Raw genomic sequence first — 23,959 nt, forward strand, 5'->3', positions numbered from 1 at the left:
GGGGGGGGGGGAGAAAAGCGCTCAGGCGGCTTCAAGGCTGCCCTTTGGGGTCCTTCTCTCTGGGCGAGAGGTTGCCGCGAGGAGCCCTGCGAGCGCGTGGGAGGAGGCGGGCGCTTCGCTGTGCTGCCGGGCAGCCGCGACCGATTGATTTCATAGGTCGTTCAGTGGATCACTCGGAGTCGCTCCGAGCTCGCCCCAGACATGTCCTACTGCAGGCAAGAAGGTACCGGGACGCGAAAGGAGGGAGGGGGCGATGGTGACGATCGGGCCGACCAAAAGCGTCTGTGCCCCAGCAGGGAGCCCAGAGAAAGTGGGCTGGGCGGAAAGGAGCGTGGAAGCTGCATGAGAGCCGGCTGGGTGACTTTGGGCCGCTCATTCTCTCTCAGCCCAACCCCACCTCACAGGGTGGTTGTTAATGGGGAAAATAGGAGGAGGAAGGAGTATGACAGGTAGTCCTCGACGTACGACCACGATTGAGCCCCAGATTTCTGTTGCTAAGTGAAACATTTGTGAAGTGAACTTTGCCCCATTTTTACGACCTTTCTGACCACAGCTGTTAAATGAATCCCTGCAGTTATTAAATTAGCAACACGACTGTTAAGCACATCTGGCTGCCCCATTGACTTTGCTTGTCAGAAGGTCATAAAAGCTGATCGGGTGTGAAGCTGCAGCAGACAGATGTCACCTGTCCGGATTTTGATTACGTGACCATGGGGAGGCTGCAATGCTTGTACTTGTGAAAAACTTACAACTCACTTTTTTCAATGCCACGCCGTTGTAACTTTGAACAGTCACTGAGTGAACTGTTGTAAATCGAGGGCTACCTGTATATATGCTCATCTTGAATTGCTGCAGACAGATAAAATATGGAATTCTAATATTAAACAGTCTGCATCCTGCAAGGATACCTTTACATCATCAAATAAGAACACCTGCCTATCCCATGTCTTTGGGAAGAACTCTATATAGGTGGATAAAAATAATCATTCCAGCCTGAGTGACTGTAACCTGCCATTATATCAGCTCTCCAGTCAGAGGAAATAAATGAATGTAAGGGTTTCATTCCTGCAGCAGCAGGGCTGAGAGGTTGGATCTGAACCATCTCCCAGAAATCTTTTGGCTTCCGGGCTTGGCACTGTTTTCCTACCTCCCTATAGGTTTTGGTGGTGGCACATCTATTTTCCAGGGAAATGTTTCTTTCCACCACCAACCCTAGTGTGTGTGTGTGTGTGTGTGTGTGTGTGTGTGTGTGTGTGTGTGTGAGAGAGAGAGAGAGAGAGAGATTGCTTTCATAATCTGTGATTCAGTCACAGTTTTATTCCATACAGTATTAACCTTGTGAACTCTAAAGCTTCTTCCTCCTGTTATGTATTCAAGATGGAAGGTGATTAATATTTATATGTTACTTATTAATATGTATGTTACTTATACTTATAGGGTGTAGGTCTAATTATATGTTGTATATAGTATGTTTAAATGTGTATTATGTATGTGTACATTTTGAGAGCAAGCAACTAAATTTCATTTTTAATGTATGCCATTGTGCCCACAGTAAAAAATGACTCTATCTATCTATCTATCTATCTATCTATCTATCTATCTATCTATCTATCTATCTATCTATCTATCTATCTAGCTATCTATCTATCTAATCTATCTGAATGACAATTGGGAAATAAATTCTATAGTGCTATCTCCTGCCTCAGGATGTGTGACTAGGGAAATCAGCAACAACATAATCCTCTTTGAGGTAAATCAATTTCACAAACTATAAAGATAGTTCTTGAGTACGACCTCTCATTTAGCAACTGTTCTGAGTTACAGTTGTGTTTCGAGCAAGTAGTATTTAAGATCAATCCCAGAAGTTTCAGCTGTTGCAGCACCCCTGTAATCACATGACTGCAACTTGGGCTCTTGGCAACTAGCTCACACATATACCAGTTGCAACTACATGATTGACGTTTGTGACCTTCCCTGCCAGTTTCTCACAAGCAAAATCAGTGGGGAGGCTGACAGAGAGACACACATATCATTCCCATTAGTTACTCCTGCAACGTTTTCTCCAGTAGAGCTCTACCATGGAGTATGACCCCCCACACACTTGCCTGCACTAGCCTGCCTGTGTTTCCTAGCATCACTTTGCCATTCCCTCCAGCCCTCCCCCACTCTTTATCAGCCCACTTGTGTTCCCTAGTGCCTGTTGACAGCCCCTGCTAGCCTGCTTGTATTCCTAGAGCCCACCCACACCCCTCGGCAGCCCACCCTTACTTACTTGTGGCCTCCTCCCCCTCCTCCCATCGTGACACCTGCATACCTCCTATGATCCTTGTTGGGACTCCTTCTTCCCGCTTAAATGCCTGCACAGTTCTGAGGATACGATGGCAACTGAGACTGCTGGGATATGATATCACTCTTTTGATTGCATTGCTTAGTGACAGTAATCCCAATCCCAAATTGCTGTTGTAACCCGAGGACTACCTATAAAAATGGTCTTTATTAAAAAAAAAGAAAAAACATAAAACTTCATTTTAGCTTGTCATATTATTTGTTTGTTTATCATATTTATATAGTCATGTAAGGTACTTGATGGCAAAAGAGATAAAATGAACTATTCAAATAAAGGGAGAAATTTTAAAAGTATTTCCGAAAGAAGCTTGTGTAGGAAAGGGTATTAAGCTCTGGGCATGCTCTACTCTGATCCAAGTCTGGTAGGAAGTGGTAACATCTTACATAAAGGCTGAGTGCATATACTGACAATTATCTGCCAAAGCAAACATAACCAGGAAAGAAAATTAAACTTAGCACGATTCTTTGCTAACTTTTTTTAATCTGGGGCATATGCTAAATTAATAATATAATCAATAAACTAAACTGGAGTAAATGTTAATTTAATGTCAAGATATACATGGCTCATAATGAAGCATCTCCAGGGCCCAAGTTCATTAGCTTATGACAGATTAGTCCTTTACCTACTCTTCTAATATTGTGTATGTTTTTTCCCTAATTTTTAGGAAAGGACCAAATTATATTTGTGACCAAAGAAGACCATGAAACCCCAAGCAATGCTGAATTGGTGGCAGATGATCCCAATGATCCTTATGAAGATCATGGTCAGTGGAATGTAAATAACTGTTTTGTGTTTTATTGAATAATGTTGAGGTTGAAATGACTGCATTGCTTAGTGATTATAATCCAGGCAGTCTTGCTTGTGTATGTGTGGACACAGTGAGGTCAAGCAGAAGGGGTACAGAGTACGTGCATGCATGTGATCACAAGGAGACCAGGAAAAGAGCACAGAGTACATGTATTCATAGGTGCCATTGCAGGGAGGACAAATAAAGTGTGTGGTGTGTATGTGTGTGTGTGTATAAGAGAGAGAGAGAGATCACAAGGAGGCTAAGGAAAGAAGGTGTGGGAGTTTGTGCAAAGAGAAGAGGATGTGGCAGAGAAAGCTCTATAGAAATGACACTTATCCATTGATTTGGCTTGGGAAAGGTCACAAATGGTTAAGTGACTGCAGGATGCTACATGTACTCATAAGCGGGATCTTGTTGCCAGGCACTGAATTGTGTTTACGTGACCACAGGGCTGCTGTAATAGCTGAAACTTCAAATGCCAGTTGTAAGTCCCTGTGTTCAAATGGCCACTGAGCCGATGGTTATAATTCAAAGACTACCTGTGTTACACATCTCTATTATGTGACAAATAGGCAATCATTTAAATCACCTTTCAAAACTAAGACATAATCTAAGTAACTCTGGTATTTTAACTCCTCCATGTTCAATATGAATATATGCAAATGTTGTGGATGATATTAAGTATAACAGTTTTTTCTACATTCTCTTACTTTGCAATAAAATGACTTGGTGCCTGTTGAGGTATATTGAGCAACCTATGTCTCAGCTTCACAAGAATGAGTTTTCACTTACATACACTTGTGTGCTAAGATTATTACTGTTTGTCCCAATTTATTCACGTTTTATTCTGATTGTGATGAATCTAGAGGTATAAAATAAATCTTATCCTTTTTCATCATCCTCTTAAACCTGGAATAAGGTAGAAGTATAGGCACTTAACAATGTACGGAGAATATTCACTATGGCAAAGTTGGAGAGCCTCTGTTTAGCAATATTAAAGAAAAACATGCAGATTTGTCATTTTGCATTTTTCAAGGAAAACAAAAACATATTAAGTGAGAAATATACTAAATGTTTTTAAATTAGTATACAGATAATCCTCGACTTATAACAGTTCATTTTTAGTGACCATTCAAAGTTACAACGGCACTGACAAAAGTGACATGACAATTTTTCACACTTATGAATGTTGCAGCATCTCCACGGTCATGTGATCAAAGTTAAAATGCTTGGCAACTGGTTCATATTTATGATGGTGGCAGCATCCAAGTGTCACCTTTTGTGATTTTCTGACAAGCAAAGCCAATGGGGAAACCACATTTCATTTAACAACCATCTTTCTAACTTAACTGTATTGATTCACTTAACTACTGTGGCATGAAAGGTAATAAAATGGAACAAAAGTCTCTTAACAAATGTCTGGCTTAGCAATATAGATTTTGGGCTCAGCTGTGATTGTACGTTGAGGGCTACCTGTATGTAACATGTGCTCCTATATGCTTGACATATTTCCTGTAATCTAATTTGCAAAAATCATTTTTGAATTGAGTCATTCAGAGTTGAGTGGCATACTAGTAATATTATTTCAAAATGTAAGTGAAAAATCTGTATTTCAGTGTTACCTTTAGAGGGCAGCATTTGCTCACTCTGATAGCTGTCAAACATAGCTATGTTGCCTGTCTTCTAGATAAGATCCTGCTGGAGCCTTATTTCTCAGTATAAACCTCAGTCACATGGATTTGGCTGGTAATGGGCACCATTAATTTTATGTATTGTCCAGAGCAAAGCAGCTAACATATTAAACTTGTAAATTGGTATAACGTAGGGTGTACATTATTGAAAAGGATTATATGTCACTCCTGGCTTTCGTAAGTAGAATCAAGCCCCTGAATTAAATATTTCAAACTTAAAAAGCCTAGAAAGTATTTCATAGAAAAACACTGGATTCATTTTAATTAACACCGAACGCCAGTTTTTCCTTGACTATATTTGAAGTTATGTCTGTTTTGTAGTTTTACAAAAGTACAAAGATAAAAACCTGAATTGAAAACTATGGTAAAGGGTAAAGGTTTCTCTTGTCCAGTTGTGTCTGACTCTAGGGGGCGCTGCTCATCTCTGTTCCTTAACCTAGAGAGCCAGCGTTGTCCAAAGACATTTCCATGGTCATGTGGCCAACATGACTGTACGCCGAGGTGCACCAAACACTATTACCTTCCCACTGAAATGGTACTATTTTATCTACTTGTATTTGCATGCTTTCAAACTGCTAGGTGGGCAGAAGCTGGGGCAAGTCATAGGAGCTTGCCCCATTGTGCAGTGCTTAAGTCTCGAACCTGGGCTATTAGCTTTCCACCTAACAAGCTCAGTGTCTATAACCCCTGAAAGCAGCCTAAAAGCAATTTAAAGGCTTGAGAAGGGAAGGAATAGGGCAGTGGTAGGCAACCTTGGCTCTTTTATGACTCGTGGACTTCAACTCCCAGAATTCCTGAGTTAGCATGGCTGACTCTGGAATTCTGGGAGTTGAAGTCCACGAGTCATAAAAGAGCCAAGGTTGCCTATCCCTGGGATAGGGAGATTACGAGGATGAAAACAATGGCTTAAGAAAAAAAAATTGGATATCACCATAGAAGAAGCTGTCTCTCAGACAGCCCACTTGTGGAACCTCCCGTGATAAATTTTAAAGCAGTACAGATAGTCCTCGCTGAATGACTGGTCACTTAATGACTGTTCAAAGTTATGATGGCCTCAGAAAAGGTATTTTGGGACATGTAAAGCACTTTGGACTATTGAAAAACACTCCCCTCCCTGTAGTCATGTGACCATATTTTGGGCACTTGGCAACTTGCTCGTATTTACAACTTGTTGCAGGATCCCACACTCCCATTATTACGATTTATGATGTTTTTTGCCATTTTCTGGTAAGCAACAAAACTCATCCATTGGCTATGCTGAGTTCTCTTAACGACCATGGTGACTCACTGTACGACCATTGTATAAATCAGGGGTAGTCAACCTTGGCTCTTTTATGACTCGTGGACTTCAACTCCCAGAATTCCTGAGCCAGCTAAGGAATTGTGGTGGTAAAATCGGTTCAGGATTTTATTATACAATGGATTTTTATATATTGTAAGCTATCCGTGGTCACCCATATGTGAGTTGGGTGGTTATACAAATATTTATTTCTTAAATAAGTACATAATATAAATAAAAATAGGAATACCAAGGCCTTTTATAATGCATTTAATCCAACTCATGCTTAGCACTTTGGCACCTTGGCAGTCATAAAAAGGAGAGGTTGAGCCCAAAATGGCCACTTTGATGAAAAAAGATATTTTCCAGGAGTGTTAATTTTGAGGTTGAAACAGAGCACTCTTGTTTTATTTTGGTTCTGAACAAAGATTTAGATGATTGTGTTTTGAGAGTTTTGCGGCTAAAGAAAACAAACTTAAAATGGGATATTCCAGTTTCAGGGTTTGAGTGTTTCAGGGTTGAAACAAAACATGGTTATGTTCCAAAAGGAAACATAACTGCTTTAATGCAAGAACAAAACACTTCAAATTTTGTTTTGACAGAAGAGTCTGCTCATTTAAAGTGGGACTGTTTGGTTTGCAGCTCTTAATAAAATACATTTCCATGTGTAAGCTGTGGCATATTTTGGAGCAGAATATAAATCTTTTCAATAATTGTTTTTATTATATCACTCAATTTTATTGCCTGTGTTTGTCAATTTGTTTCATGCTTTCATTATTTTTGCATGTTCTTATTTCTCATCCTGAGCTCTATTTCTGGTTCCAGTAAAGACCAAAACAATTTGCTTACGTGCTGCTTACTAAACGAGGTTATTGCGAAGGCTGCAACATCAGGAAAATGCATCAAAATGATACTAGGTATTAGGGAGAATGTTTGGTCAGAAACATAATTTCAGTTATATAATTGGAAGCAGTCGTTCTTAGAGCCTGCTAGCCAATATATACTTTGTAGTAAGACATGGAAAATGACTTTCAGCCTCGATGTGATTGAAGTTAACCTTGCACCCTTCTTGAGATGAAAAGAAATTGCTAGTCTCTTTCCCCCAGCTCTTAGACCTTAAGTGCCATCTGTATATTATAGCCAAAGGATGTGCAGAAATCCATCTTTCAGCCTTTCTCATTTCAGACAGGCTGGGTTGCTGGCCAGGAGCCAGGACCGAGTGTTTAGAATGGCTAGAAATGATCTCTGCTTTGTGACTCCTGCCACAGTTTCTAAAGGTTTAGAACAAAATTGCTTATTGGCCATGAATACACATGTAAACACAATGATGAATGAAACTTCCCTCCCTGCTGTTCTGTTTGCCTTAGTGAAAAGCAGGTCTGTCCAGAGGAAAATCAACATGAAAAGCTAAATGCAATTTTTTAAAGTTTTTAAAGAAGCAATTCCTTATTTCCAAATAGAAGAGCCATTTGGCTTTATAGAAATGGAAGCCAAATTAATCCTATAAATCTACTTTGCAGCTGTGTGTCACAATTCCTTCAATTCTTTCGCAAGCGGGATGGTATATTGGTAGCAATCTGTGGTTCCATCAGACTGAATCCTTTAAAATGTGTGTCACAGGCAGCCCTTGTTATTTATGAGGATTTTTTTGTAGCCAAACAACCATGGATAACAAAACTGCAAAAATGTGTTTTGCGTATCATTTTGCAAAGAACTGTCTGCCATTCTGCATATGCATACACAAAAAGCCTTCCAATAACAGCAGATATACTAAACAAATAATGAGGTTTGGTTTGTATTTTTTAAACACTATGCAAAAAAAGGATAATAAGCACCACCTGTCTGTGCTTCTGTAGTTTGTGATACATCAGCAACCTGGGAAAAAAATGAACCAACTCTTCTCCAGTTTACAGTTTCTCTGACATAACCAACCAGGGTTTTTTTCTATTTTACCATTAAACCAAGATAGGGACTACACCTCCCCCCTAATGCTAAACTGGAGAGTTGTGTTTTCTGAATGAGCTTCGTGTGTGTTCATATTCCCCTTCCCTTTTTTGACACTGCCACATGAAGGAAGCAAAAAGCTTTTGCTGTCTTTATGTCTGTACCTGAGAATAATGATGATGATGATGATGCATGACATCATGTATTATTATTTTGAAAATAAGCCAATTTCACATTATGGTTTACAATGCTAGCTTGTATATTATATATATTATTAATCTCCCAAAGGTGCTTTTCCAAAAGGCAACTGGACTTTATTTTCTTTGAAAAGAATATTTTGCTTCTCGTCCAAGAAGCTTCTTCCATTCTAACTGACTGGAGGGAAATGGAAGGATTTATATTCTTTGCAGTCATTTAGTTGTTAGTGCTCTGAGGGTCATTAGCTCTCTGAGAGTCATTGAGCCACTTAGGGGTTTATCTGTATCCCAAGAGTCAACTGAATCAAAATGCAAATGATGTGGAATCTTCTTGGGACACCCATTAAATCCTTTCATTCCCCTCCAGTGAGTTAGAACTAAATAAGCTTCTTGAATGAGAATCAGAATGTTTTAAGGAAAAAGAAAAGCACCTTTGGGACAACCGTGACCTGGATAATTGAGAATCTACATAGATATATTATTAACCAGTTCCAGGTTCAGATAAACAATCAAATGGATTTTTTATGTAACAATGTTTTTACATAACAGATATAACAAAATGGATAATTGAAAAAAGCTAATATCTCCTTTGCAGCATACAGATTGCCAAAGGGTATGTGGCAGTAAAAGGTCTGAGTTAAGATGCAGAATTATTGTTTTTATGTTATATCTAAATCAGCACAGGAAACAGATTTGCATAAAAGTTACATACAAATGATATATGCAAACATTTTTATGAATTAAACACAATATCATCCATTTCTTTTCTCCTTTAGGATCAGTACACAATAGCATAGGGAATTTTGATATTAATAAAACAATCTAAAAAGTCCAACTTATCTTTTTTTCTCTCTCTCTTTTTGACACTAAGATGATCTTCCTTTTAGTTTTCATGTATTAAGATCTAAAACCATTAATGTCCAGTTCCATTCAAGTTCATGTCAGATGGGCAACAGCAGAATTTAGTGACCTGTATCTGCAGATTTTTGGGATTTTAGTGAGATAAAGGAAAGTTGACTTCTTGCTGCCTTGAACAAAACTCTTTCCCATTGGCTTTTCTCCATCCTAAATTTGGCTTTTTCTTTTCTTTTTTGCCATAAACTGAAAAACAAAGTTGCTCTTATCTTTTCTTTTCCTATGTCACCACTAAGGTTTTTTTTTTAGAAAGATCAAAAATATGTTCATCACCAAATATGTTGATGTCACTTCAAAATATAGAATTTATCACTTAGGTTCCTACAAACTATGAAGCTTAATGACTTGGATCACTCATAATGCTCAGTAAAATGTAATTTGTCTGGTTCAGGGTATGATAAACATGTCTGCAGATTGTAGCAGCTTATAAAAACTGAAGTTAATAAACATTTCAACTTAACTGTGTTTGAATAAAGTTAGACTCTGAATATAGTTAAAGAATCTATGTCGTGCTCTGCGTGAATCCACCCAGTATATAAGTCTCGATATAAAATAGTTTTGTAAGTTGCTACCTTTTCTTCCTCTTCTCTTAGGTTTGATATTGCCTAATGGAGATATCAACTGGAATTGCCCGTGCCTTGGTGGAATGGCTAGTGGTCCTTGCGGGGAACAATTCAAGTCAGCATTTTCCTGTTTTCATTATAGCAAGGAAGAAATTAAAGGATCAGATTGTGTGGACCAGTTTCGTGCAATGCAAGAATGTATGCAGAAATACCCGGATCTTTATCCTCAGGAAGATGATGAAGATGAAGATGAAGATGAAGAAGATAATCAAAGCAAAAATTTAGAAACTACTCCTTCAGCGGACAAAGAAAAGGATGGGTCTAGCTAATGAACGAGCATGGAGGCTGTGGTCTCCTTTCCATATTTAGAGACTTTTAGACAGGCAAAGTATCTTCTCTCCTATCTTTCTTTCCACCTCATTGATCCCGCATTCTCCGTATACTGTTATCATGTGAACTCACTTACTGTGAAGAAGAAACTTCAGCCCTATGGTTTTAACAACGAAATATTGCAGTAGAGTCAGTATAGAAGAAATGTAGACACCACCAGTACTTTTATCACTTTTCTTCTCCAGTTATGTTCAGTCTGTAGGTTGGCTTGAAGAACAAAAGGTGGTTAATCCTCTTTGGGGACAGCAAGAATACTGGATCACCAAATTTCAGTTGTTAGCTATTGTCAAGATGTTATATGATGAAAATTAATACAGATTTCTCAGAACAACCAAAAAGATTCAGAAATCTGAGTAAAATTTTCAGCTAGTCAGCCTTACATGCTTGATGGCACAGGAAGTTTGCATCTATAATTAATTTTTAATAATAGAAAATTAATGTTAGTATATTGATTTCCCGTTTTAAAATAAACCTCAATCAGGCCTTGCCATAACTGAGCAAACAGAGAAAAACTTTGGCCACTGTGTTCCTTAATATTTCTAATAATTCCTGTTTTGAAGGGTTTCCTGTGTTCAAACCCCTCCCAGCAGGTTGCTGACCTTAATGAGACAAATGCAATGTTATCTGGGGTAACAAACCTCTGCATAAATATTGTGATTTGACTGTATATTAAAAGTGAATTCCTTTTACTTTACATTGAAGCCCGTGTCTTTTGTTACTGCGAATGACTGTTCCCTGTGACAAACTACATTCATTTGTTCAAATGGGCAATCCTCACTTAATGACCATTCATTCAGTGACCATTTATAGTTACGACCAGTCCTTAAAGTTGAGACCATAGTCACATGATCAAATTGTGGACACTTGGCAACTGGGCCACATTTATGACCACAATATGCAGTTTAGCTCACTCTACCCGCGTATCTCTACTTCTCTTCCCCTATCCTTGCCCTTTTGGCCACCCTGTACCTTACTGTCTACCCCTGCCCTCCCCCCCCCAGATGGCGTTTGTTGTCTTCTTCCCAGGAGAAAGTGACAATTGTCAGTGCTGAGCAAGCCACCTGCACTGCTCCCCCACCTCTAACGGTCTCTGTCCCCAGCTCTATCCTGCTGCTTCCTCCCTATCCATGTCCAGCATGTTCCCTTCAACAGGTGAGGGTCTGCTGTGCACATCCCAGATCTGCGCCTTCACCCAGCACGTGGATGCCAGGCCAGCAGGAGGAAAAGGATGGCAAAAGTCAGCTGGGGCAATGGGTAGGCACTGACAGGAAGGTATAGGGCCTCCAAAGGGGCAGAGATGGAGAAAGGGAGATAGACAGATGGAGTTGAACCAGAGGCAAGTGCAGCCGTGGCAGGGTCTCATCTGCCAAAGGGAGCTCATCAGGCCCTGCTCTGGTAGTCTCAGTTGCTGTTGTTAGGCAAGAACCTCAGGCTTCTGCTGGAGTTGACAGTTTGCACAGAGTAGAAGTGTGTGGTCTTGTCTAAGGACTGCAATTGGGACTACCGGAATTGCCATTGTTAAGCATGGTTGTGTGATACTCCTCCTAACAAACATTTCACTTAGTAGTGAAAAGTCCTTTCTCAATTAGGATCTTTAAACAAAGACTACCTGGAGCCTTCTCATTTGAGGAAAATTCTGGTATCCTGTGATCTGAATTCTGGGACAAAGTGCTCTGGAATCATCAGTGGATAGATGTTCTTTGTATTAAGCCAACCTATCTAATAATTTAGCTTAACCCTAAGTTTTCAATGTAAATGTCCTATATAGCCATGATGATCAAATCATATTTAAAGTAGATTTTCTGCTACAAAATATTGCAGGAGTGTAATAAACATGTCAATTTTTAAGATTATATCCTTTCATTCAAGCAAGGGCTTGTTCAAATATATATGGATGTCGATGGAAAGAAAAGAGGTGATTTCACTTATTTTCTTTGGTCTGATGCCCTGCATCTGCCAAAATGTGGGAACTTGAATCTAAGGGACATGGAATAAATGTAGGGTCAACAGAGTTTTATAAAAAAAAAAAAAAAGATTGTGTAAAATCAAATTTGTTCTCTCTTCTCATGGATGTCTCTACCGAACCAAATAATCTTTGGACAGAAGCACACAGTACTATATACCCCATCCATCTGCTGACTTTGATTAACTCATGTTAATGTGACATATGTGACATTTACGTTTTGAAAAAGCACACAAAAAACAAGAAGGGAAAAAATAAACTCTATAACAAATTAGGAAAACAGACATAAATCCATTCTTAGTTTGAATATGAAGTATTTCCTCGCTTGCCTCAAAGGTTCCAAGGAAGCTGTTATTTGCCACACATTTTTCATTTACTGGAGTAAAAAATAAGCACCAGTTTGACCCTTTCAGAAAAAGTGTCAAAAAAAACCCCTCTTCAGCCTGCATACAATGTCAGTGAAACAGATGTCAAAGGAAACCCCTAAGCAGCTCTCCATGGAGAACAAGTCCTGAGCAATCGGATGGAGTGCATTTGTGAATAGAACTTAACCAGGTCAGGTCAAAAGGAAAATCGGGGGCTATCTATCAGAAACTGGTGCCTCCCCCTGTGTTTAAAGATTTATTATATAACCAATTTTGTTGCATCTGGTTAATAAGACATTCTCTGGCAAGAATGCTATTAGAAACTGCTTTTGCATAATGCTGTCAGCCATTACAACAGCACTCTAAGATATGTCTGTTCACCATAGGATTCTCAGAAAGCCAACTAATGTCTAAAGCAGTGGTTCTCAACCTGTGGTCCATTTGGGGTCGAACGACCATTTCACGGGGGTCGCCAAACAACGCAATCCGTCATTTTTTTCCCCTTTTCCTTAGCTGTGCTACTCCCTTTTGTTCTATTGGCTTTTGAAAGCCAATAGAATAGACTCTCTTGAATAGAGTCTAATTCTATTGGCTTTCAAAAGCCAATAGGAATTGTCCGGGCTGTCTCTGCCCTGCTGAGCCCGCCAAAAGTCCCATTCTGCAAACGGTGCTGCAAGTTGTCTGCAGCGAAGGCGAGCTGTCTGGAAGTTTCCACCCCTCCCTGCTGAGCAACTACTAAAAATGTAAGTAAAAGAGGGCCAGGGGTGGGACGTGGGAGGCCGGCGGGCGCAGGGAGGGTTGCTGGCGCGCGTGGGGCCCGGCGGGTGCCTTATTTCCCTTGGACTGGGCCAGCCGGTGGCCCAGCCGGTGGTCGGCCTGCTCCATCTCTGCTGCTTGCCAGCTATGCCTCGGCCGGCGCAGGGGGCGGCACCACGCATGCGTGGCGCTCCCGGGCAGGGAAAGTCTTCGACTTACGACCAGTTGGGTAGCCCTTGACTTACAACCGGTTGGGTAGTCCTCAACTTACGACCGGTTGGGTAGTCCTCGACTTACGACCGGTTGGGGTCGCGGCATTAAAAAGGTTAAGAACCACTGGTCTAAAGGGCATTGCTGCTAGGTCTGCATTTAAATATTGTAACACTAAATTTCCTTAAGGTATGTTCAGTTTAAATCACTGTAGCCAATAAGCCATACATCTCTATTGCCAGGGCTTTTTTTCTCATAGAACACCCAGAATGGAGTTCCAGCACCTTTTTTGGATGGAACCTTGTAGGGTAGGCAAGGTGAATTGTATGACATGTGTGTGTTCCGGCACCTTTTTTTTTTTTTTAGAAAAAAAGCACTGCCTATTGCAAGTAATAGGACCAAAGTTCAACCAATGCCATCATTTTTAGCTGAACACTTACTTTTGTAATCATTTTCATCAGGTTAACATCAGTGCTGCTTATAGTCAAGGTATATCGCATTCAGATATCTCAAGATCACATGCTTAGTCTAGCCATGCTTTTGTTTCCATTTCCTGTACCTAATTGCACATTCTGTTTTTCTTTGACATTCAAATTAGTGTGCATGAGGATCTCCCCCAGTTTTAGCCTTGCAACAATTCTATTTTTCTAAGAGGAATTTAAGGTCACTCAGTGAGTTATCTGGGTAGGTGGGAGTTTGAACCTGGGACTCCCTAGTTCCAATCCACACTTTCAATTATTTGAAAATGTAGAAAATATACAAAATATGCTGGTGAAAATGGAGCGAACGCCATTCTCTGGGTTCCCACTTCTGTTGCTGTTACTTTTCTTCATATCCTATTCTACCATTTTTCCCCTTGCCTCTTCATTTAAATTTTGGATATTTGAATTGCCTTTTCACTTGCAAGCAGCTATAAAAGCAGAGCTCCTAACCAAATGTTTTATATAAATGAAATCCCTTAGGTTTAGCAATAGACCATCTACCTCTTTATCTGATAGAACACTCATCAGGCAAAATATGAAAAAAATGCAGACAGTATAATATAAACATATAGTTTATACAATGTGTCCAAAATGATTTTAGCATTTTAACTGAAACTGTGATGAACTAAATAAAAGCCCTGTGTCCATAAATTAATTGACATGCATAACAGATTCTATATTAAAAGGGCAGTAAGATTTATAACGCCTTGGCCAAAGCTTAAGTAAAAGACATTAACTATATATTCAAAATTAGACTTTATCTTCCGTTAATTTATTGCCCATATTTTAGGAGAGATTATTTTTTTTAGTGCAAACACTTTAGTGCCTTTCAAAAGGAACAAGAAATGGTATAAACAATGTACATCAATCATACGCCAGCACAAGTTATATGGAAATGTCTGGATTTAATGGCTGTTTTAGGATTGAAGACTTCTTTACTCAACATTGGTATCTAATGTCTCAAACCACAACTATGACATTCATGAAGTACAAATTATTGCTAGGGAGTCACTCTCATTCTTCTGCAGCACAGATTGTACTTTTCTGACTTGTCTCTGCTTGAGCAAAGGGCAGCAATGTTAGTGGTGTTCATCTGTATCTGCCTTGGAGCACTGCTTCTTAGAAGAACCTTGGCTAATAGTAAATAATAAATATGAATAGAAACATCTGTTCTTTGACATGTCTTCAATACGCATCCAGCATGAAGAAGGCAAGTGACTAAAGCTACAAAGTGGTGATATGGAGCATTCTAGATGAAATGAGCACAACGGAAATTGAACATCAAATATTAACTTAGAAAACAAAAAAGGACCATGTGTCTGGTTTGAAGAGGCAGCTAGTCTTTAAATCAACAATTTGGTATGTCTTATATTCAATCCAGTCGCAAATCTGCTAACCCCAAAGCAAATTCCAATACTTCTGCTGATGTACAAAACTCTTGAATTCTTGCCTCATTTGTTTTCCTAAGAGAACTTGGTAGGCTCCTAAAGTCCTCCATAGCAATGGTCTTTCTGAATTTGTTTTGATGCAATGGATGCTAAATGCAGGACAAAACAGGAGAAGACTGTTGGTGAGACCAGGCTGGAAACCTGGTGAAAATGACCAGGCTTGAAAACCAGAACTCTCTGGACCCTTGCATTGTGGGAATTACACTATAGAAAACAAATCTTTGGAATCTGGTAGTAATCAAATTTTGCATAGTCAGCTATTTTTATTCTAATGTGAGGATTGCCAGTCATCTTCTTTTCCCATGAATTTTATCAGGAAGTTTAGGGGGACACCTACAGCAGGAACTGGGACCTCCACTTCCCAGAATCCTGCAGTTCCAAGTCCTTTCCGGCTGCCTTTCAAATTCCCAATAACTTTGCTGTTTGCTTCTCCGATGAAGTAGACACAAAGACACTTTACATCTACAATATCTTTTCAATTCCAGTGCAAATTTCAATAGAACACATAAGACATTGAAGAACCTGAAAGCTATGAAGGCTACCTTAAAATAACAGCTTTTAAAACAGGCCTCTCAAAAAAAGCAAGACTCATCTGATAGGCCAACTAATGATGTTTTGTAGCCCTGTAACTTAGCAAATTTTTCCTCTTCCTTCATAGTTACTGTAAAAAAAAAAAAAATCCAGCTCCAGAAAAATAAATAGTGCAGGAGTTCTAGTTTTCTGTTAGTACTGATTGTTCATCAATAGCCTAATATAATATTGGCCTCGGTTACAAGTATATGTATTGGTGGGTTTGAAAGCTCTAGATACTGTAATCATAAAGCAAACTATATGCCAGGCTATGAGCCTAAGTACATGAGGTTAATTCAGCAGTCTTTACATTTTTTTTAACAAATGTGTAAAAGAGGGGATTGTTGTCTTGGGCAAAAGAAGTACTGGAACAAGATTTCTGCCTAAAGCACTTAATGAAAGAGAGTTTGCTTTTAAATTCTCCTTAATTATAAAAGTTATGATTAGCCATTAGAGAACTAAGCTTTCACTGCCATATTATGAAAGTGTACAAATTGGTGACTTGACTTGAAAAAAAAATACATTATTTGCATCCAGTTCGTAGTATATCTGCAACAAACTTCCCCCAGTGAGCTTTCCAGGGCTTCACCAGACTGTTCATGTTCACAAGGAGTCTGTTCGTTTGTGCATCTTCTTGTCCTGCTATTAAGTAGTCTACACCTGGTTTGAAAAAGGATTACATATTGTAAGAATCAAATCTCAATATTAACTAAGGTAAAGAATCAAAGATTTTCCAGAAGACTTTACAGGGATAATCTTAATTAAGATCATTCATTAATTTTTCTTCTCCCTTTCCACCTAAACATGGTGCTCAAGATAACTTAAAATGCAAATTACTTAATTACAAGGTTAATGAGTTTCCTTGCAGAGCAAGGAAATTTTGTACTTAACCTAGACTGGAAAATTAAAAATCCTGAAAGAAACAGCAATAGCAAATTGATTTCATGGTATTGCCAAGATGATACTCAGGCATGTCCATGAAATGCTCAAGAGTCAAACTCAATACTTTATTTTCAAGTGCGCTTGTGGCATCCTATGAAGCATGTAGTTTTAAGTTGGAGAAAACATTTTAAAACGTGAATGTCAAAATGGCCTCCTTGGTGCCGAGAAAGAGCCATGGTGAGGGCCTGCAGGGCGGCGGCAGCGTGGCAGACGGGTCCCCGTCAGCCCGTGTAAGTCGGCCCCGCGGGGCTCAACAATGAATGCAAATGAATTAATTTGCTATGCAATTCAAATTGGTGTGCTAAATTGTTGCCAACTGAATTGTGAAAAAGCAATAGTTACTGGTTCTCTTTTAAAAAAGGTAAAGAAAAAAAGACCAGTAAACATCTGGAGAGAAACGTGAAACAAGATGCTGGAGACTTAATTTGGCCTATGCTGCGAAGAATTCAAGAATGAGAAGACAGCAGAATCTGCATATCAGTCCATGGGCATGTCTGGCGAGTTCTCTAAGGCACTCTTATAACCGGTGCCCTTCAGAACGACTGGATTTGACTCTCATAAGCTCTAGTCAGTGCAGCCAGACTGCAGGTATTAAAATACAACTTATCCAAAGGCACCAGGCTGTGAAGAATGTTTCAGAATGTAGACAATAATCCCTCACTTTGCTCCTGTATCACAAGATATCCCATCAACATCCAGTATTATGCTGATCTATATCCAGTCTTATGCTGGCTCACAGTGGGTTAGTTGACACATTGTGCTAATCCATGTTTGGATTACCTATAGTTTACGGAATATACCATGATTGTTGAAGTGCATACAATATAGCAAAGCACGAACTGTAGTTGAAGAACTGCAGCAGATAAGTTCACACAATGTGCTACACCAAGCACAAAGAGCCATTCTTGTTTTGCACACACCGAACCCTCAAAGATCAATGATGAGGCCACTGAAATGCATTGATTCAGTGGAATCGGGAGTCAGACCTGCACTTTTGTAATTAAAGTAATAGTAAATAAATATATGTGCTATGTCTCTATTGTGCTTAATGTACCTATATGACTTTCATGAAAAATACATAAAATGGAAAATATGCAAACCCACCCATTGAGGACACCTCTGCCTCACAACCATGCTATCTGTAACCCTTGTACCCACTCAGCCCCATGGATATAAATAAATGCAGATCCCAAATGGAGAGTGTAGAAGTTGCTATACAGATTAGCAGAAATAATGTGATCTGTTGATTTGGGCTTAGCAAGTTCTAAGTATGTCCACTCTAGCAAAAAGAAGAAGTAGGGGAGACATGATAGCAATGTTCCAAAATTTGAGGGACTGTCGCAAAGCTGAGGATCAAAACTATTTTCCAAAGCACAGAAGGCAAGACAAGAAACAAAGGATGGAAACTAATCAAGGAAAGAAGCAAACTAGAATTAAGGAGACATTTTCTAACAGAACAATCAACCAGTGGAATAGCTTGCCTTCAGAAGTTGTGGGTGCCCCATAATTGGAATCTTTCAAGAAGAGACTAGACAACCATTTGTGTGAAATGGTATAGGGTCTCCTGCTTGAACAGGGGTTGAACTAGATGACCTCCAAGGTCCCTTCCAACTGTTATTCTATGTTTTCTAAGTTCTATGATTGTAGCCATCATGGTTTGTTTCGCTATTGCATATTGCACGAATCCTGACTTCAGCAAACTGTTGTTAAAAAAAACCTGATTGAGCATGTGTGAACCCATGAATCATGTGTTGACAGTAATTCTCTGACAAAATTTTTTCTTTCTTCAAATTGAGCTTTTTAATCATTATATTAACAGCAGTGAGAATTGTATCAACAATTGGAAAGATGAAGAATTACCAGCAGAGGAAGAGATAATCAGGAAAATTTTGGACTGTGCAGAAATGGACAGACTTACATTGAAAATGAAGGAGAAAGAAGACTCAGAATACTTTAGAACATGGGATGCATTTTATCAATGGCTAGAAAAATGAGGTAGAGAGAAAGGAGTTTAACATGTATTAGTAAGCTAAACATTGGAACCCAGACAAGATGTTGCTGATAAAATATTAAGGATTTGTGATTATAAAAAATTAATAAAATGTGGTTATAAAAAAAATAAAATCAGTACAGGTAGAGATGAATTCTACTACATCAGACATGTCAAACTCGTGATGTCACATGATGTCACGCGACGTATTGGAACTTTTTCCCCATTGCCGGCAATGGGGTGGGCGCGGTTTCGTTGTGATGCATCCGGCCTATGGGCCGGCAGTTTGACACCCCTGTACTACATGTTAATGCTATGCTCCAGCACTGAACTAAGGGATCTGTGCTGTGCATATGAGTGAGAAAAAGCACAAGTTTCATCATTGTGTGTTAAAGATATGACAGCGATCCTCAGCTTGCTAGAAAAGTGGGGCTGAATACTTACCAGGATTAAGAATAGGACACGTACACCCACGGTTGGTCCAGGAATCTGGATATATGCTTCGGTTATTCCTGGTGATTTTTACTTTGCCTGATTTCAGAACCTTCTTTATCTTCACTATTACTTCAGCATGGGTTCCTTTGTCATGAGCAGATAGAACTTTTGCTCTTAAAACTGCAAGACAGATAGAACAGATTTAACCAAAAGGTCCTGCCTTTTCCCCTGAATTCCCTAGGAGAAACTAAACAGTTTCTCAGCTTTTTTTAAAGCTCAATTAGGTTATAAGTGAAATATAAATTGCATTACAGCAACTGCCAAAGGAACACCAGAACAGAACCAGAACTGTAATGCAAGGAAAGAAAGTTTATATTTTCCATCACACTGCAATCTTAATTTTTTAAAAATCTGCCTTCACCCAACCGCCTTTTCATACTAGTATCAATATGTATAATTGGGGATGGGTGTTATCTCCTCCTATCATTTATGTACTACCAGGATTGATTCCCTTAAAATGAGAACAATATAAATTAAATGAGACGGTTCTGTTTCTGAAGCTACAGTATAGAAGCTTGTTCCTAGGGTGCATGATGGCTTAGGAATCACATAAACCACGGGCAGGAAACCCCCATTTGTGGCTACCAAGATGCCACTTGGTGCAGGCAGATCTGAACCTTTGAGCCTTTTTACAATGGCTTTTTGAGGAATCAGAAGGTTGAGTATCCATTTCCTCCTTAAAAGCTCTGAAATTTCAGAAGGCGCTAAAGCTATCTTCAGCATCCACACAGTTCAAGCCAATTATTTCATTCCTTATAAACTCCTCCCATCTCCTTAAAATATAAGTCGGGGCCAAAAGCTTCAGCCCTGCCCACTTCAAGGATGACAAGACATTAATAGCTGCAACCACCAGGTCAGGCACAAGTCAGCATCAATGGGATGGGGTTTTATGCCCACAGCGCATAGCTGCGTGAGAGCGGACCTCCGCTCCCCACGGCTAATTTCTTCCTGCTTGAGGGACCCTAGATAGGTCTGAAGTTGCCCCGGAGAGGGGCGCCCCCTTGATCACGAAGTGACGGTAATCACTTTGTTTGATCTGGGGAAAGCCCACCGAACCTGAGAGGAGAAAGACTAGCGTGAGATCAGTGTCTATCCCAAGCTGCTTGCAGCTGAAGTCCCAGAGCACAAACCTAAACATCGGTGAACAGCGTGCTTGGAATTGGTGAGAGTATTGATCTTCTTTCTTCTATCTACTATCTAAATCCTTGAAAAAATCCCCAAAGCAAGAAAACCTCCAGAAGTGAAGGGAGGGGACTATATCCCCATTCCCTTACAGATGGAAGCGGCAAATTAATATTAAAGGAGGGAAGAAATATATTAAAATTTGATTTAAAATACTTCAGTCTGGACAAATTTAGGAACTGAAAAACTGTCAGCATTATATCCTAAAATGTTTTTGATGGAATTATAAAAATATATAACAAAAATAACTTTTTGATTGAAAGAAAAACTGAAAAAAGAAATAACTGTTGACATCTAGTGGAGACTCAGAGAATAGAACACTAACACTAACTCAGAAATTGGCAGAGTGCCTAGAAACAAAGAAAAAGTTGTTCCTTTGAATTGCAAATAACCTTGAAGACAGCTGGGAACAAGGGAAGAGCCAGCTATAAGATTAAAAAGTGTTTGGAAGACTGTTGCTTAAATCTAAGAACTGTTTATGGAAAAGAAAAACCTTGGCTTTTTGGCTAATCTTTTAGAGGAGAATCTGTAGGAAGGATTTAAAATGGCTTAACATACTGAACTGTAATTTTGACTGACTGATAAATTGACTTTTGAATTAAAACATTGATGAAAGATTATTTGAAGGGGGGAGAGAGAACATGAATATCACATACATATTAAAAAATGACAGGATGCCACATTCAATATTTTCTCCTGAAGGACATAGCCTGGAAAATCAAGGGCCTTCAGAAGCAATACTTCAAGGCAAGATAAATATTTTCCAGGAGGAAATATATGTAATGTTAGGACAAATACAAATGACAATAGACTCAAACCACGAGGAAATCTGAAACAACTTTGATGATTTAAATAAGCATATTTCCAATCTAAATTTACGGTTAGAAAATACCCAGGAAATAACAACAAAGGCACAAATAAATCAGACAGCAGACCACAAATTAGAAGAGTGTGATCAAATTGATGAAACAACAAAGGAAAAGAATTACAATTTGACACAAACAGGAAAAAATCTTCAAGGTTCTGATACAACAAGAAAAATTGAATTATCAGGAGAACAATCAAAGTTTCGAAGACAGAAAGTATTTATCTTACTTCATCTTTTGTATTCCCAACAACATTTGTAAAAATACAGGAACTGCTGGGTAAGCGGATTACATCAACTTGGAAAATTACTCGGCAAAAGAAGAAGACCAGAGACAGATACAAGAGATTTGACTCGCCCTACCAGGTGGACTATTACGTGAATAAACATTTGTTTGAATATGGCTAAAAGAACAGAGAATTTTGAACACAAAGGGGCCTTATAACAAAAAAGATAAGAGATTTAAGTAATATAGTATGTTTTATAATATATGAAATGTTAAAATAGGAGGTTGATGTAACTTTTATTAATATATAAGTGAAATATAACTGATTAAAAAGGATTTTATATGTAGATATTATAAGACAGATAAAAAGTATATTATTTTTATAATGCATGATATAAAATATTGGGATGAGGAAGTTGAAATAGGCAAGGTGGCAAATATGACATCATGATTCAAGCCGCACCCTTTTTCTATGAGAGTCAATGTTACACATATATGTTGTCCTATATGATTGCCTTATATTTTTTGTCCTTTCTTCTCCCTTTCCCCTCTTCCCAGAGTTTCCTTCTTTGCAGACAGAAGTAATTGCATACTATCTCTTCCTAAACTGTTTTTCTTTGTGCACAGGCTGTGCTTCCCTGAAAGGTGCTAACTGCAAGCTAGCTCAGTTGCAACCTTGATTAGCTAATTAGATTTTCCAGCTTGCATTGCTATCTGAAATTGGCATGATCCTAATCATTTTGGTCCCAAAGGCTTGCTTTATATCCTAAGCAGCCAGGCCAGGAGCATGGTAAGCTTCCAGCGCCAAGGCATGTTCTTGCTTACTCTCTTGTAATCTCTTCTCTTGCAATGACTATAAATACAAACATTGATTTCCCCTGGCTAATTATCCTAGAACTGAGATGAGGATTCCAAAGGGCGGGAGAGTGGGGGAAAGGGCTATACAATTTGCCCCAACTACTTTGTGAATTGTGAATTGAATTCCGAAACATAAATCTTCCCCCACCATTAGAGCTCACCTGGCTGACTGAGGTTGTGTTTTCCTGACATTGTAAATATTTTGGGCAATTTCCTAATAAACCTGTTTTAAGCTTAAAGTCTAGGCATCTCTCTCAAGTTCTCCTTCTCTGGTATCCAAAGAATTCCTGCAAACTCTAAATTGAGTGTCGATGTGCAGATTAACAAAAACACCTGTACAGAAAAGGATTGGTCTTGCATTGTTATGTCGCATCAGCCATCTTAACTGCTTTGACCCATCCTGCAGACATTGCTGGCCCAAAGATAAATTGCAGCACACCCATCCCTGACCCTATGTACAAAGTAAGAAAGATGGCCTTTGCAGAATAGGCAAGAACTGTTGCTGAGGCAAAAGGAGCTGAAGGGTATTTTTTTTAAGCCCTGAGAAACAAAATAACATGGGAAACAGGTCAGGCAGATGCCTTCCTAATTGAGTGGAGTATATAAGAAGAGGAGGTACAGCACATTCAGACTTGCAAGATTGTGTTGTTATAATTTCAACTTCCTGCACAGTTGATTTCCTGTTTGATCTACCGAGTGAGCCTGGCATCTAAAGAAGATTTGCATCCCAATATAGAAAAAAAGTTGCATTGCTAAGGAGGGCATATAATTATGATTGGCCAAATGTGTGCATGGATCAGCCATTCTGTGCATGGAAAAGGAAATCCTTAAAAGTCCCTGTTATGGCCTCTTTGACATTAATTGCCTAATTTTTATTTAAGAGGAAGCCTAGAACCTAAGTTTCTTTGACCCAGAAGCATTCTTACTCAGAGTTCAGATTTTTGGAAGATGGAAGAAGCAACAAGAAAATTATTCTGCATTTCAATTTTTTAAAGTAATTTCTTTCACTTACCGTAGGCGTATTTCATTTGACAAAAATTGCTGACGCTTCCAAGGATCCTCTCTTTGCACACACACTTTTCTAGCCGGGAAATCATAAACGAATGTGTCAAAGAAGATGGGTTGCATTAAAAACAAAAAAAGGGAGAGGGAGAAACCAGTCACCCAGATTTTCATAAATGCTTGCAATAAATTAATACTTAAGAAACAGCTGTAGAAGTGTAAGCTCCTGAGCTGAGATGTTGTATAAATGTTTCAAGTTGTGTAAAATAATTGAATGTAAGCATTCACTTTCTCCAATCCGTTAAACTTAATCTGCTAAAAGAATTTAGAATAAAGGATTACAAATCCCCCCCCCCATTTTGGAGAATTACTTTCTTTCCCAAAATGACTTTATTTTTTATTTATATTTTTATACAATTAATAAGCTGTAATAAGTCCAAACAATTTTGGGCAGCTTGTAATTTAAAATAATATATATATAAAACACAC

The 23,959-nt window shown here is 38.9% G+C and overlaps 2 protein-coding genes across 2 annotated transcripts in view; one reads left to right on the forward strand and one right to left on the reverse strand.

Annotated features, from left to right (window-relative positions):
- Positions 1 to 22: 22 nt before the first annotated feature.
- On the forward strand, positions 23 to 10,810 carry CHCHD4 (coiled-coil-helix-coiled-coil-helix domain containing 4). The gene is made up of 3 exons (XM_039331786.1): positions 23 to 223; positions 3,012 to 3,110; positions 9,757 to 10,810. Exons 1-3 carry the CDS (start codon positions 202 to 204, stop codon positions 10,053 to 10,055), a joined length of 420 nt encoding a protein of 139 aa, XP_039187720.1. The 5' UTR covers positions 23 to 201; the 3' UTR covers positions 10,056 to 10,810.
- A 3,616-nt stretch (positions 10,811 to 14,426) lies between these two features.
- LOC120302737 (netrin-4-like) overlaps positions 14,427 to 23,959 on the reverse strand; it is a 58,919-nt gene continuing 49,386 nt past the window's right edge. Inside the window, exons 8-10 of the mRNA XM_039331601.1 lie at positions 23,481 to 23,549; positions 19,287 to 19,457; positions 14,427 to 16,570 (exon numbers count right to left, since the gene is read on the reverse strand). Of these exons, the coding sequence (XP_039187535.1) occupies positions 16,434 to 16,570; positions 19,287 to 19,457; positions 23,481 to 23,549 (377 nt within the window). The 3' untranslated portion in view covers positions 14,427 to 16,433. The remainder of the gene's footprint in view (positions 16,571 to 19,286; positions 19,458 to 23,480; positions 23,550 to 23,959) is intronic.

The sequence above is a fragment of the Crotalus tigris genome, unplaced genomic scaffold (assembly GCF_016545835.1).
Source record: "Crotalus tigris isolate CLP2741 ecotype Arizona unplaced genomic scaffold, ASM1654583v1 scf7180000024437.13266115, whole genome shotgun sequence".
Taxonomy (NCBI): Eukaryota; Metazoa; Chordata; class Lepidosauria; order Squamata; family Viperidae; genus Crotalus; species Crotalus tigris.

Excerpts from the sequence above, each read along its gene's own strand:
- CHCHD4 (XM_039331786.1), top strand. The coding sequence starts at position 202 with ATGTCCTACTGCAGGCAAGAAG. Across the intron at positions 224-3,011 it reads GTCCTACTGCAGGCAAGAAG|GAAAGGACCAAATTATATTT; the intron begins GTACCGGGACGC and ends CCTAATTTTTAG. Across the intron at positions 3,111-9,756 it reads TGATCCTTATGAAGATCATG|GTTTGATATTGCCTAATGGA; the intron begins GTCAGTGGAATG and ends CTCTTCTCTTAG.